The sequence below is a fragment of the Setaria viridis genome, chromosome 2 (assembly GCF_005286985.2).
Source record: "Setaria viridis chromosome 2, Setaria_viridis_v4.0, whole genome shotgun sequence".
Taxonomy (NCBI): domain Eukaryota; kingdom Viridiplantae; phylum Streptophyta; class Magnoliopsida; order Poales; family Poaceae; genus Setaria; species Setaria viridis.
This window is the reverse complement of record NC_048264.2, coordinates 41,209,902-41,223,119: the sequence shown is the minus strand read 5'-3', so window position 1 is coordinate 41,223,119 and position 13,218 is coordinate 41,209,902. Positions and strand designations below refer to the sequence as shown.

The following is a 13,218-nucleotide window of genomic DNA, read 5'->3' as shown; positions in this document are numbered from 1 at the left end:
CCATGGGAGCCGTGAAGAGCTCGACGGGTTTGAGGATCCGACTTCGACTCCTTCAAAACTACAGCCCACCAGGCAGGCATACGACGACAGTTGGGCCAGGATTAGGTCCACGAAACGTTTTACTGGGCTGTGCGGTGGTCACGCTGAACTGGGTTGGGCCTATGGGCTAGTATCATTTTAACCCCACATTTCAACTCCAGCCCAAATCGCTCCTCTTCCTTTTGACTCTCCACGTCTCCGCTTCTTCCACCCTCTCCCTCTTCCATTCTTCTCCCCGTTTCGGGGAGGCGCCACGAGAAAAGAGGGAGAAAACAAGAGGGGAGCGGAACAAATCGATTGCCCGTCCCGCTGCCTCCAGATCGCGCGCCAAATTCCTTGTTTTGCCGCGGATTTGGTGCTGCATTCTTATTTTTATTTTGTCAGGGGGCATTGGCGCAGTTTCCAGGCTTGGATTTTCCCACTTTTTTGCTTCTTTTTCCGCCCCCCAAGTTCTTCGTTTAGATTTCTTGGTGGGTTGGGGAATCCCAGATAAGGGAAACTGCTTCTGTTGGACTTTCTCCGGCCGCGTCCGCCGATTTCAGCTGCATTCTGGGGACTGGGGGGCATTGCGGCTTTGCATGCCGATGTTTGCCGTGGCGCCCCCTAATTTTATTTCCCCCAGCTTCAGTGATTCTTTCTGAGCTTCCTCGCCTTTGTTTCTCCTTGCCTGTAATCCTTGGAGGAGGCGCCATTCTGGAAATCGTTACCTTGGTGAAATCGATGGGTTTGGTCGAGCAATCGGTTCTACGGTGCTGAGGAATCGTTCTCTATCCCGAGACTGTTTTTTTTTACGGAGAAAACGAATTCCTGGTGCATTTCCCATGGTTGCATTGGTGTAGAAGGAGGCAGCAACGATGAGGTGCTGCAGGAGGGAATGGCTCCTATCCTTGTGCCTCATCTCTATTCAGCTCCTCGCGCCACCGGTATTCGAGGGATTACTCGTTGGCGCACAGGGCTTGTCGCCGCCGGCCTTGACACCACCCCTTGTCAAACAAGTAGATGAAATGGTAAGTATATTTCGGGTTATTTTGCTGCACTTTTCTAGGTTTATGACAACAGCGCCAAGAAATGTTGACGGTAGCACATAGTTAGAAATCTAGCATAAAGTATTTCTGCTCTTTGATAGGAATGCAGAGGGTGTAGAGGCTGCTCAATGGAACCTAGATTTTCTTGATCTGGGACATGCATAGCATCTGAAAGTTTGATAGGGATTTTTAAAACTGTCCATGATTGTATTGCTTTCTTATTTGATATTTTTCATTGAACACCTGCATCGCATTGGCTACACTTGTCAGGAAGCTGAACTTTTGACCCAAAAAAAAATCAGTGTTTATTTATTGCTGTGATGTGCTGATAGTGCGCACCACTGTACTGCTTGAGCAGAATATGACGCTTCCAGTGTTTTCATTTGCTAATGTTATCATGATTTTGTAACTGTTGTTTCTTAGAAAAACTGTGATTTTTGTTAGTTTTTGTAGTGATGTTTGATTCACTTAGTAATGTTTTCCAACAGGGCAAACTTTCCACCAAAAACTTAAAGGTATAAATATTTGTTAGTTTCTTACTGCTGATACTTAGGAAATTCATGCTACCTCTGTGAATTTGGCTGCATGCCTGTTGTATCATCAGATCTTGTATTGGTTAATTCGCATACACTCACATGATTGGCATATTTCACATACAGGTGGAACATGTATGGCTCACATGTGGCCTAGACAGGGGATCTCTTGAAGACGTTAGAAAACATTTCAATTATAACCATGTATTTGACATTCTCCGTATGGTCTCTGGAAAAGATACCAAGGACAACTCTGAAGACAACAGCAAAGCATTGTCTCCAGAAATTAAGAACACTTTGCTGAACTGCTTAAGCAAGCAGCCACTTGTCATTGCTGCACAGGAGAGCGCAAAAAACTTGCCTATTGATTATATCAAAATGCTTCTTGCCTCACTAAGAAGAGATGTGGCTCAGGGACCTCCAGGTGCAGCGGCAACTCCTGCTCCACCAGAAGCTGTGAAAACAACTCCATCACCTTCTCTAGGGGAACCTTCCTCACCAATACCAGACCAAAAACAAGATCCTTCGTCGGAAACATCACCTAAAGAAAAGACAGTGCCTCCAACAAAAATTTCAGTGGCCAAAAAGGAGGACAGTAGTGGCATGCCAACCACAGCTATCGTTGGTCTGACTGTGTCTGCTATAGCGTTGCTAGCTCTTCTCTGCTTATGCTGCTGTATGTACCGTGCAAACAAGGCCTTTTCATCCAATGTAAGGGATGATAAACCGCTTCTGGGTCTGAACCACAGTGATTCATCTGGTATGAAATACACCCATTCAACATTCGCCAATGTAATGAAACAGTGTCTTCTAGCGCTGATTTCCATGCTTTATTTTGTAGCTGCTTCTCATAAGTTTTCGGAAGGAAATCCAATTGATATCAACAAGCTGGGAGCACTGCCAGTGAAGTCAGAGGCTGTCCAAAATGGCAATGTCAAACTAAGCTCATCTGAAGTCCCTAACACCGATGTTCACCCAGCAGTCTACAGCAGTTTGACTGAGACAATGGCTTCTTCTACTGGTTCTGCCCCAGTATCGAAGCCATCACCTCCACCAGTTATGCCACCTGCAGCCTCTACACCTCCAAAGGCTCCTTCATCAACTCCTCAAGCACCTGCACCACCTTCAAAACCTGCTCCAGTTCTTCATGCAGAATCCTCACCACTACCTTCTCCAAAAACTGCACCTCCACCAAAAAATGCACCTCCGCCAAACACTGCACCTCCGCCGAGCGCTGCACCTCCACCAAAAGCTGCACCTCCACCGCCACTGCCAAAATCTACTGGCCCAGCTGGCCCACCACCTCCAGCAATGCCTAGTTCGTCAAAAACACGTCCACCGCCACCCATGAAGAAGTCAGGCAAGGTGGATGATGGTGCAGATTTTCATGAAGCTAAAACAAAACTCAAGCCCTTCTTTTGGGATAAAGTAACAGCAAATGCTAATCAATCCATGGTGTGGGATCACATAAAATCTGGATCATTCCAGTAAGTGTCTTGATGCCTTTACAGCTATTTACCTCAGCTTACTCACTGTTACAAGATCACACCAGTTAGCTAGCTCACTGTTGCAAGATCACACCAGTTACCTATAATGGTCTGCAGGTTCAATGAGGATATGATTGAAACCCTTTTTGGTTATAACTCTGCGGACAAAACAGGCAGCGATGGCAAAAAAGATTTATCATCAAAGGATGTTCCTCAGTTTGTGAGGATACTTGACCCTAAAAAGGCACAGAATCTGGCAATATCGTTGAGGGCTCTGAGTGTCTCACCTGTGGAAGTATGTAGTGCAGTTAAGGAAGGTAAAATTGATTCTACCATTACTGATCTTTTACGTGCATAGGTCTTCCTTTCTGCAATGTTTCTTCTATTTACTGTTATTAGTGCAGTCTTGTAATTGCGTATTTATCCTACAGTTGTTGTTTTTTTGAAAAAAAGTAACATGACTCATTTATGCTGCAATGCTATGGAAAGTTATATTCATGTTTAAATTTCTCCAGCTTCTGGTCGACCTCACTTGTAATAATGGATATAATATACATTGTTATATGACAATTGACAAGGCCTTCAAAACCTGAAGATAAAGATTAGAGACTAATATTTTTTTCTGAGCTAAGTTGTTAACACCTTTTCCACATATATCAAACATCAATCTTTTCATATAGAACCATTTTGATTACTCTGAGGTATACTGCTTCCTGTCATCTTATTTCAATTCATCCACTATCCTTGCTAATTATTAGGGAATGAACTTCCATCAGACTTGATAGACACCCTACTAAAGTGGATCCCAAGTAACGATGAGGAGCTTAGGCTTCGACTATACACTGGGGAACTCACTCAACTTGGTCCTGCGGAGCAATTCCTAAAAGCAATTATTGACATTCCATATGTTTTCCAACGCCTGGATGCATTACTTTTCATGTCCAATCTTCCAGAGGAAGCTTCAAATGTGAAGCAATCTTTTGCTACTTTAGAGGTAATAACCTCTAAACTTCTAGGTTTTATATCTGACCTTTTTTATCATTATCTGTGCACTGCTGTAGCATTGGATCTTGAATTTTCCTTAGTTAACATGCACAACTTGCACAAGCCCCTGAAAATTTCTTCCCTTTATATTGATCATTATTCATAACGTTTCTTTCTCGTTACTTCCTGATCAGGTAGCTTGCCAAGAGCTTACAAAGAGCCGCCTTTTTTTGAAGCTACTGGAAGCGGTCCTTAAGACAGGAAATCGGATGAATGTTGGCACTTTCCGTGGAGGAGCTCAGGCTTTTAAACTTGACACGCTCCTTAAGCTTTCTGATGTCAAAGGAACTGATGGGAAGACAACACTGTTGCATTTTGTTGTTCAAGAAATCATTCGTTCTGAAGGGGTTCGTGCTACACGGGCTGCAAAAGAGCAGAGCACCAGTGTATCAAGTATGGACACCAATGATGTTACTGATGGCAATGATCAGCAAACTGAAGATGATTACAAACAACTTGGACTGAAAGTGGTGTCCAATTTAGGTGATGAACTCCAAAATGTCAGGAAGGCAGCAATCCTAGATGCAGATCAATTGGCTATGTCGGTAGCAAGCCTTGGCCACAAGCTTGTCAAAACCAAAGAATTCCTGAACACGGGCATGAAAAGTTTGGATGAAGACAGCGGGTTTCACCACAAGCTTAAGCATTTCACTGAGCAGTCTCAGACTGATGTTACTTTCTTGCTAGAGGAAGAGAAGAAAATACGGTCAATGGTCCGAAGCACAGTTGATTATTTTCACGGGAGTACAGGGAAGGACGAAGGCCTACGGTTATTTGTGGTGGTGCGAGATTTCCTCACAATGCTGGACAAGGTATGCAAAGAGGTGAAAGAAGCATCAAAAGTAGCTCCAAAGAAAACGAAGACCCATCAGCCATCCCAATCATCTTTCAATGATCCAAGGCGCAACCTATTCCCTGCAATTCAAGACCGGAGGGCAGACAGCTCAAGCTCAATTTCTGATGAGGACGACTAGCTGTATATCAAATCAAGGAACCCATCGTTTTCCCCTTCGAAGTGTGCTGCATTGACCCTTCCAAACAATAGTCAGTGATACGAGGCATGAAAATCGATGGGGGGTACGATAACATGGACGCTGTTTTGTCCATTCATTGTACCAACAGAATCAAATTGCTAAACGGCCTAAACCTGGCATGCTGTACACTTGTGCTGTTGGGAAGAATTGGCAAGTAATGGGACCCGGCTTGGCCTTCCGAGGTGGTTCTTTGGCACTCTCCTATGGAGGAAAAAAGATGTTCATGGTCGGAGGCAGTGTCCATCCGAAAGATGCAACCAAAGGCACATTGGGCGATTCAAAGGAAGAAAACTGACCTAGTTTAGGGCATAACATGCACGATGAGGTAGGCTGACTCTGATACTGTTCTTTTGCTCATTATACACATGTACCAAACACACAGAAATGCATTGCAGGGACTTGTGAATCTGATGCTTTTGTTTGCAATTTCACAACATATTCGCAAACAGACCAAAACAAAGGACAGTTAGTACAAGTTTGTCCATTACTCATGCTCTTGCTACAGCTGAATGGCCCTCAGATACCTCATCAAACCAAGAATTGTGATAATTCTTCAAATTTCTTGTTCCCTGTCTCTGTAAACTCGATGTTTTTTATGTATTTTAAGGGAGAGATAGTGGGGTGAACTTGAGCATTCAGGCTAGCTGTGTTCTGTTAACTGTCGGCTGCCGCAGTGTTGGCTTGCCGCTTGCCGCCGTTGCTCAACTGCCATTTTTCATGAAAATCCTGTACCAGCCGGAGCCTTTCCAGCTTTCCCGCATGGCACTGTTTCAAATTCTGGGGGAAAGTGAAATCCAATTTCAGAACTGCCCGCCAAAACCTTCATTTCGCATCCCAAAACCTTGCACTTGATCCAATGACAGCAAGTACACATTTGACCATCACGAGGATGTCAGAATGCAATAATTTAGCAGATCTTGTTCAAAACGCAGCTCTCATTCTCAAGCATTTTAACCTCCACATTTCAAGTAAGAACTGCTTTGCTGTGCATTTCTGAAATTCATGCCTAAAATTGGCATCCCATTCAGATGGCTCATTCAGAATCTAAGTGGATTAACCGCACAGCACTGCAACAATTCAACAATTCAAATCGACTGTCCAGAAGTTCAAATCCATTCTGACTCAAACTGAGATAAGAACACCAGATGTGATTAATAAGTCATCAGAAAGATGCACCTTTTATAGAGACATAGCAACAAATAGAGAGAACTAATCCTTAGCGAACGAGTAAACTAGCTTTAGCATCGGTACAGGCACACACAACCTCCCTACTAGAAGGCAAAACCTAGGCGAGTCTAGAACGCACTACTACACAAGCACAAGTGATACATCATCCACAAGAAACGGCCACCACCACCGGAAGCACGGTAGTCAGGGATCTAGTCCTCGTCGCCGGCCGCGGCCTTGGCGCTGCCTCCGCCAGCCTTCTTGGGGAGCAGCAGGTTGTGGATGTTGGGCATGACGCCACCGCTGGCGATGGTCACCGTGCCCAGCAGGCGGGAGAGCTCCTCGTCGTTGCGGACGGCCAGCTGGATGTGGCGCGGCACGATACGGGTCTTCTTGTTGTCCCTCGCGGCGTTCCCGGCCAGCTCAAGAACCTGCGCGAAACAGGAGGGGGATATTCACATGATTAGTCAAAATTCTCTCTAATTCGACTGAAATTAGCAAATCGAACAACACCCGCCGCTCAAATTCGAATCATTTCCCAGAACCCCCAATTATTCCAATCGAATTGCATAGAATTCGCCCGAATTTTGTTACCAACCCCAATTATCAAGAAATGGAAACCCCAGAACCCAATTTTCGTACTAGTAGCACTATTCAAAACCAAATCGAAGACTCCAACAGTAAAATTCCAAGTCGCCTCTCTTACCTCAGCAGCCAGATACTCGAGCACAGCGGCGAGGTAGACGGGTGCGCCGGCGCCGACCCTCTCGGCGTACTTGCCGGCCTTGAGGAACCTGGCGATCCTGCCGACGGGAAACTGGAGCCCAGCCTTGGAGCTCCTGGACATGGACTTCTTGGCGGCGCCAGAGCCGATCGCCTTCCCTCTCCCGGCCATGGCTAGCTGCTAGGGTTGCGAAGAAGAATCCGGCAGCGAGAGGCAGCGACGGGAAGGCGGAGAAGACGGGAGAAAGCGAAGCGCTGTGGGAGGGGGCAGAGGACAGGTTCGCAAGGTAGGGAAGCGGTGGGTGGGCGGGTTATATAGCTATATAGGGGGGGCGGACCAATGGGGGGAGAGGACGCGGATCACTGACGTGGCGGGGTGGGGGTTGCGATGCGGGGTCGATCCTGGCCGTCGGATAGGGAGGGGAGAGGGTGCCGTGCGGGAGGGGGTTGGTTTTTGGTTTGCCGCCACAGGGTTTCGTCCGGATCGCGGGTCCCACGTGGAACCACCGATCGTGGGCCGTGGGATATTTTCTTGCTCGTTAATTTCGGCCCGCTGGGTCCGCGTAAAGATGTGGTTTAGTTGCGGCCTCTCACACACAAACAGATTGTACTACTATCTTATTTTCCTTTTTCGATATGATTAAGAAATAAAAAAGTTACAAATTCTGTGGTTACATTTGGCTTGTTACGTACTACTCCCTCTGTTTCAAAATATAGCTATGTTTAGACTTTTTTAAAGTCAAATAGGCACTAATAACATAAAAATCTATATTTAGACTTTTTTAAAGTCAAATAGGCACTAATAACATAAAAATGATGTTAGTCTATCCTAATATGTAATCTTTTCTATTCAAAATAAAATACTTTTAGAGATATTGTTGGTCAAAGTTAAAGAAGTTTAACTTTGAAAAAACCTAAACGTAGTTATATTCTGGGATGGACGAGGTAGTTATGGTCCCTCCGTTCCTACTTCACATAATATTTTGATCAAACTAGATTCGTCTTAAACAAGTATTCCGTTAATGTATAACTTAATGATTCGTCTTAAATGGTCCCTCCGTAAATGTATTGCCATTTGTATGACTCGTTTCATTTTGTAAACATATGTTGCTTTAGAGATTGACATGGTGTCCAACGTGTAAAATTGAATATAATTTTCTATATGAAGGTGATACTGAAAAAAATGTAAATTCATTATGCTGTGAATATTTTTTTTCACAATTTGAAGCGATATTATTTCCATACGATCAGTTTAAATACCATTACTTAAATCGACTGTCAAAGTTAGAGAATTTGGCAACTACAAAATGGAGGTGGTGCTACTCAAAATGTCATGCTGAGACTGTCTCCGTGTTCTCCAAATGGAGCAGTGCACTTCAATATTTAGGCCTGGTTTAGTTGCCCAACTTTGAGGTGCCAAAAATATTGTAGCAACACTGTAGCGTTTCGTTTGTATTTGTGAATTATTGTCCAAATATTGACTAATTAGGTTTAAAAAATTCTTCTCGCAAAGTACAACATGCATGTACCGCAAGTTTGATGTGATGGGGAATCTTCTTTTTGCATAGTACCAAAGTTGCATAGATGGATTAGACGACCAATTGGTGGCATGTGTACTGGACAGTGAACATCTGTAAGGCGCCTTTTACCGAAGACATCAACCTTCAAGACAGGACTATGCTAGCAACACTGAACATTACCGAAGACGTCAACCTTTCAAGACAGGACTATGCTAGCAGCACTGAACAATTACAAATTGCCCAAGCCTGCACGGCAATGGCCACTGCTACGAGTACGGTGCTACTACTGTGAAACGAAAGCGCAGCTGCCGATCGTCAATGCCTGACCTCACCCAAAGTCCCAAACTAATCTTCCTGGTATCCCAGTGTTCTTCCGCAACTAGCTAGATGGCCACTTTCTTACAACACCAATTGACTTATAGACCAAATTCGTTCTAATCATCGAGCAAACTGCAACCACAATTAATTCGAGTTTTGTTGTCTAGCAAAAGAAAGGCCACGCCGCTTCACATTTGCAGGATTCAGTTAACGTATCCCGTCAAATCAATTTCAGCACGTATACAACAAGATAGCAAGTGCGATTGACAACAGGAATGTAAACATCAAAGTTGCTCAAAAGTTTCAACTTCTTCCCATTTCTTCTTCAACGATTAAAACATCATTATCTGGCTTACATCCCTGAGTTTCACAACCCAAAAACTTAGCCGTATTCACATCCCATTCAAAGAACCTAACAAACCAACCCAAGAACCTATCGAAATCATCTCCTACTTCCCCTGCCAACCACATCGAGGCCTCCCCAGGTATCACCAAGACACCAAACTGCTACTCCTACGAAATCAGCAACCATAGGCGGTCGGATCCCGGCTGGGAGCAGGCCGACTCAGTTGTCGTCGTCGTCGTGGCTGGAGGCCTTGGACGAGCCGGCCTTCTTGGGGAGCAAGTGCTGGTGGATGTTGGGCATCACACCACCGCTCGCGATGGTGGCACCGCCGAGTAGCTTCGTCAGCTCCTCGTCGTTACGGACCGCCAGCTGGATGTGGCGAGGCACGATGCGGGTCTTCTTGTTGTCGCGAGCAGCGTTCCCAGCAAGCTCCAGGACCTGGTGGATTGGGGGAAAACAAACAGCGAGGTCAGCAAGATCTTGACTTCCAAGTTAGGGAAGTTTTAGAGCAAACATTATTGAATGCCACAAATCGTTCATTATTGAATGCTAGGAGTTTCCGTTCGAGTAATTCATCGAGGTTAGAAATTTACCCGGCATTTTAAAATTCCAGGGCGACTAATCCAAAAGGCGGCTCGATTCAGATCTAGGAACAGCCGTACTAGTACATCTAGAAGAACGCGAAAACTAGATCGAGGAAAGAAAAGCGCAATCAGAGGAGGAAAGGGGCGGGGCACGAACCTCAGCGGCGAGGTACTCGAGGACGGCGGCGAGGTAGACGGGGGCGCCGGCGCCGACCCTCTCGGCGTACTTGCCGGCCTTGAGGAACCTGGCGATCCTGCCGACGGGGAACTGGAGCCCGGCCTTGGAGCTCCTGGACGTCGCCTTCTTCGCCGCGCCCGCGCCGATCGCCTTGCCACGGCCCGCCATCTCACCACCCGACGACGACGACGACGACGAAACGGCTTCGCGAGGCAGGAGCGAGGGGAAACGGATGCGGGAGGCTTGGGTGCGAGTCGCGAGACGGGTAGATGAGGGAGAGGACGGGCGCGGGGGGAAGGATATATAGGGGCGAGGGGACGGGGCGGCAGCCAATGGGAGGCGATCACGCGGATCGTGGCGCGCGAGCCGTCGGATGCGTCCGAGCGGACGGCGGATGCGCGCGGTGGGCTGGGTCCGCGATCCGGAAGCGGCGGGAGGCGGTGGAGGAGGGGAGGGCGGGGCGCGCGAGGGTTTTCGTTTGGGCGGTTTCGCGTCGGGGAACGCGCGCCAAGCGGAATTCCCCGGATCGGTGACGTGTCAACCGTGCGGGACCGCTGGTCAGTGTCTAGCGGCTTGACACCCGTGATCCACCGTCCGTTTCGTCCGAAACGGCTTTGCCTCGTCCCCCCTCGTCTTTTTTAAAGCCACGCACAAAAGCATTCGACTTTTTTTGATCTACCAATTTGAGTTTTTTCAGCTCTTATATGTTATTTAGGATGAAGAAAAACCCATTTTTAGAAAGAGAGCTTTCATTAACTGGGTGACATAAGATTACGACTAGACTTGCAATACACGTAGGTGCACATCCTAACCAAACTGCAGAATGGCATGTTGGTCTAGCTAACTGAGCTAAATCATTTGCTACCATGTTACACTCTCTTTTAACCAGAACTATCTCTAAGTTGGCTATACTATCTCTAAGTTGGCTAGCAAGTGCTTAAGGTCATTGGCTTCTTGCACCATGAAGCTAACCTCCGATCTATCCTCTCTACTCCTCAAAGCTCGATTTATTTGGGCACAATCCATCTCCAAAATCACCGAGCCTAGAGCCCACTCGGCTGCTAATCGGATTCCTTCAACACAAGTTCTAACCTCAGCTTCAACCGCGCTTTGCACAGTGGAAGAGAGCTCTCCATGCCGTAAAGATTATCTCTCCCTTGTGATTTCGTGCTATAACGCCCACCCTTGCCTCACCTGTTTGGGGCACAAAGGCCGTCAACATTCACCTTAACCCAATCTCTTGGCGGAGGACTCCACGTGAACATCGATAAGAAAAAACCAACTAGCATGATGAATCCAAAGCGTTTTCGATTTTCACCACTTCAGTTTAAATGAGTACTATACATACAGGTAGAAACATATAAACAACTTTGGCTTTGAGGGTTGAAATAATGATGGTTGTTAATTCTTGCTTTTGAATCTAGTGTTCATAAATGGTCGACTGAAAGTTTTGCAAAAACCAAAATCAATCACAAACAAATTTAACAAGCATAGATGTTAGATCAGATTAGCCTTGCTTCAACAAAAGTATAAGGAATTATTAGACCCCTTGACATTTGTTTGCAGCTGAGTTCTCTATGATTATGTATCCCTAAGGCCCCTTGGCACTTCGTTCAAATATTTCAAAACACTAGGGATGGTTCTTTTTTCTCATCAATATTTCTTAGCTCCAGCATCTCCATCACTCTCGCTTTGCCAATAAGTTAAATCATTGCCATTCCTTTATACGAATTTACTTATTAATAGACTTTGAGATGTTGTTTCAAATGTGATGCAATTCATTGAACTTGATTGTAGCCTAAATGGATGGGTGATTCTTTCCTAAGCCAAACCTATGCAACTAGAGTTGAGTTTATGCGCAGGTAGTGACTTCTTCTAATAAGTAGCTCATCAACGCATGGCTTGAGTGCAACAAAAGTCTTGCTAAAAGTGTACGTTCTTCTCCTATTCAATAATGTAGTTAATGTTAATAATAGTTCGTGGATATATGTTCTATTTACCTCTATTTTCGAACTAAACAAGAAGTAGAAACTCTCACTCTAAGATGCGGGTCCCACCTAAATGCTATATTTTTCACCTCAGCCATTGTGAGCTAGGCAGTAACAAAGGACATCTTACTGCTAGTTTCAACCTTTACCACTGCCCTTGTCCTTATACGATGGCATCTTGTTCTGTGGAAAAGTTGTTGAAACAAAAGTACGTGTTTTCTGTCCGCATACAAATATAAAAGTATATTGCTCCCTATATTCAAATATGTATGGTGTTTTGTTTTTTGGTACAAGAACTAAGAACATAGCTAGAAATACTACACTATGGGCCTATTTGGTAGAGCTCCATCCGATTCTATTCTCTGAGAGAAGTAGGTTTTTTGCTGAAAGTGATTTTTTTTAATTCTCTAGCATAAACTTTTAAAATTAGAATGGATAACCACTTCACAGAATCAGGAGAAGCTACTTTTCCGGCTCTCAGCCTCTTAGGGAGTGTTTGGATATGTGGCGCTAAACTTTAGGAGTGTCACATCGGATGTTCGAATGCTAATTAGAACGACTAAACATGAGCTAATTATAAAACTAATTGCAGAACCCCTATCTAATTCGCGAGATGAATTTATTGAGCCTAATTAATTCATGATTAGCACATGTTTACTGTAGCAGCACATTGTCAAATCATGGACTAATTAGGCTTAATAGATTTGTCTCGCGAATTATACTCCATCTGTGCAATTAGTTTTGTAAATTAATTAGTATCCAAACATCCGATGTGACAGGTACTAAACTTTAGGAGGTGTTTCCCAAACACCCCCTTAGTTCATTTCAAAGCACAAAATCACTTCTCTCTGAAAAACTGTTTGGCAGAGCTCCTACTAGATTCAGCAGAGAATCAGCTCTAGGAGCTCTGCCAAACAGAACCTAACTCTTCAGAAAAATACTTCTGTGCTAGGTACTGAGGTCTTCACACAAAAGAACGCGTGCATAATAAAAGCAAACCTCCTATTGATACATATAAGTGCGCACTCAAGATTAGGTTATCTCTGGCATTGCTTGGTGAAAAGCAAGGGAATTTTGTATGCATGCTAACAAGGACAGAGGTAACAACAGTAGGGGCCTTTGTTTCATCAAAAAGAAAGGATGGAGGTAACAATAGATGTCAAGGGTATTATAGGGAAAACCATGCATCATTCTACTCGAAGCTAGGGAATGTGATGCATTCTTGATGCTAT

The 13,218-nt window shown here is 45.0% G+C and overlaps 3 protein-coding genes across 4 annotated transcripts; 1 reads left to right on the top strand and 2 right to left on the bottom strand.

Annotated features, from left to right (window-relative positions):
- The first annotated feature begins 120 nt into the window (after nucleotides 1–120).
- Nucleotides 121–5,588, top strand: LOC117845335 (formin-like protein 11). Of its 2 annotated transcripts, none has more exons than XM_034726342.2 (6): nucleotides 121–1,046; nucleotides 1,724–2,357; nucleotides 2,439–3,084; nucleotides 3,202–3,401; nucleotides 3,861–4,078; nucleotides 4,263–5,588. In XM_034726342.2, exons 1-6 carry the CDS (start codon nucleotides 894–896, stop codon nucleotides 5,100–5,102), a joined length of 2,691 nt encoding a protein of 896 aa, XP_034582233.1. In that variant the 5' UTR covers nucleotides 121–893; the 3' UTR covers nucleotides 5,103–5,588. The 2 variants fall into 2 exon arrangements, with proteins under 2 accessions (XP_034582233.1, XP_034582232.1); XM_034726341.2 differs by having other exon boundaries at nucleotides 123–1,046; nucleotides 3,843–4,078.
- Nucleotides 5,589–6,290: 702 nt separating this feature from the next.
- Nucleotides 6,291–7,342, bottom strand: LOC117845336 (probable histone H2A.2). Its single transcript, XM_034726343.2, has 2 exons — nucleotides 7,036–7,342; nucleotides 6,291–6,760 (listed from the first exon to the last, which is right to left on the bottom strand). Exons 1-2 carry the CDS (start codon nucleotides 7,222–7,224, stop codon nucleotides 6,542–6,544), a joined length of 408 nt encoding a protein of 135 aa, XP_034582234.1. The 5' UTR covers nucleotides 7,225–7,342; the 3' UTR covers nucleotides 6,291–6,541.
- A 1,838-nt stretch (nucleotides 7,343–9,180) lies between these two features.
- On the bottom strand, nucleotides 9,181–10,271 carry LOC117841986 (probable histone H2A.1). Its single transcript, XM_034722316.2, has 2 exons — nucleotides 9,978–10,271; nucleotides 9,181–9,674 (listed from the first exon to the last, which is right to left on the bottom strand). The coding sequence occupies exons 1-2, from the start codon at nucleotides 10,164–10,166 to the stop codon at nucleotides 9,456–9,458; spliced, it is 408 nt and encodes a 135-aa protein (XP_034578207.1). The 5' UTR covers nucleotides 10,167–10,271; the 3' UTR covers nucleotides 9,181–9,455.
- Between the last annotated feature and the right edge of the window lie 2,947 nt (nucleotides 10,272–13,218).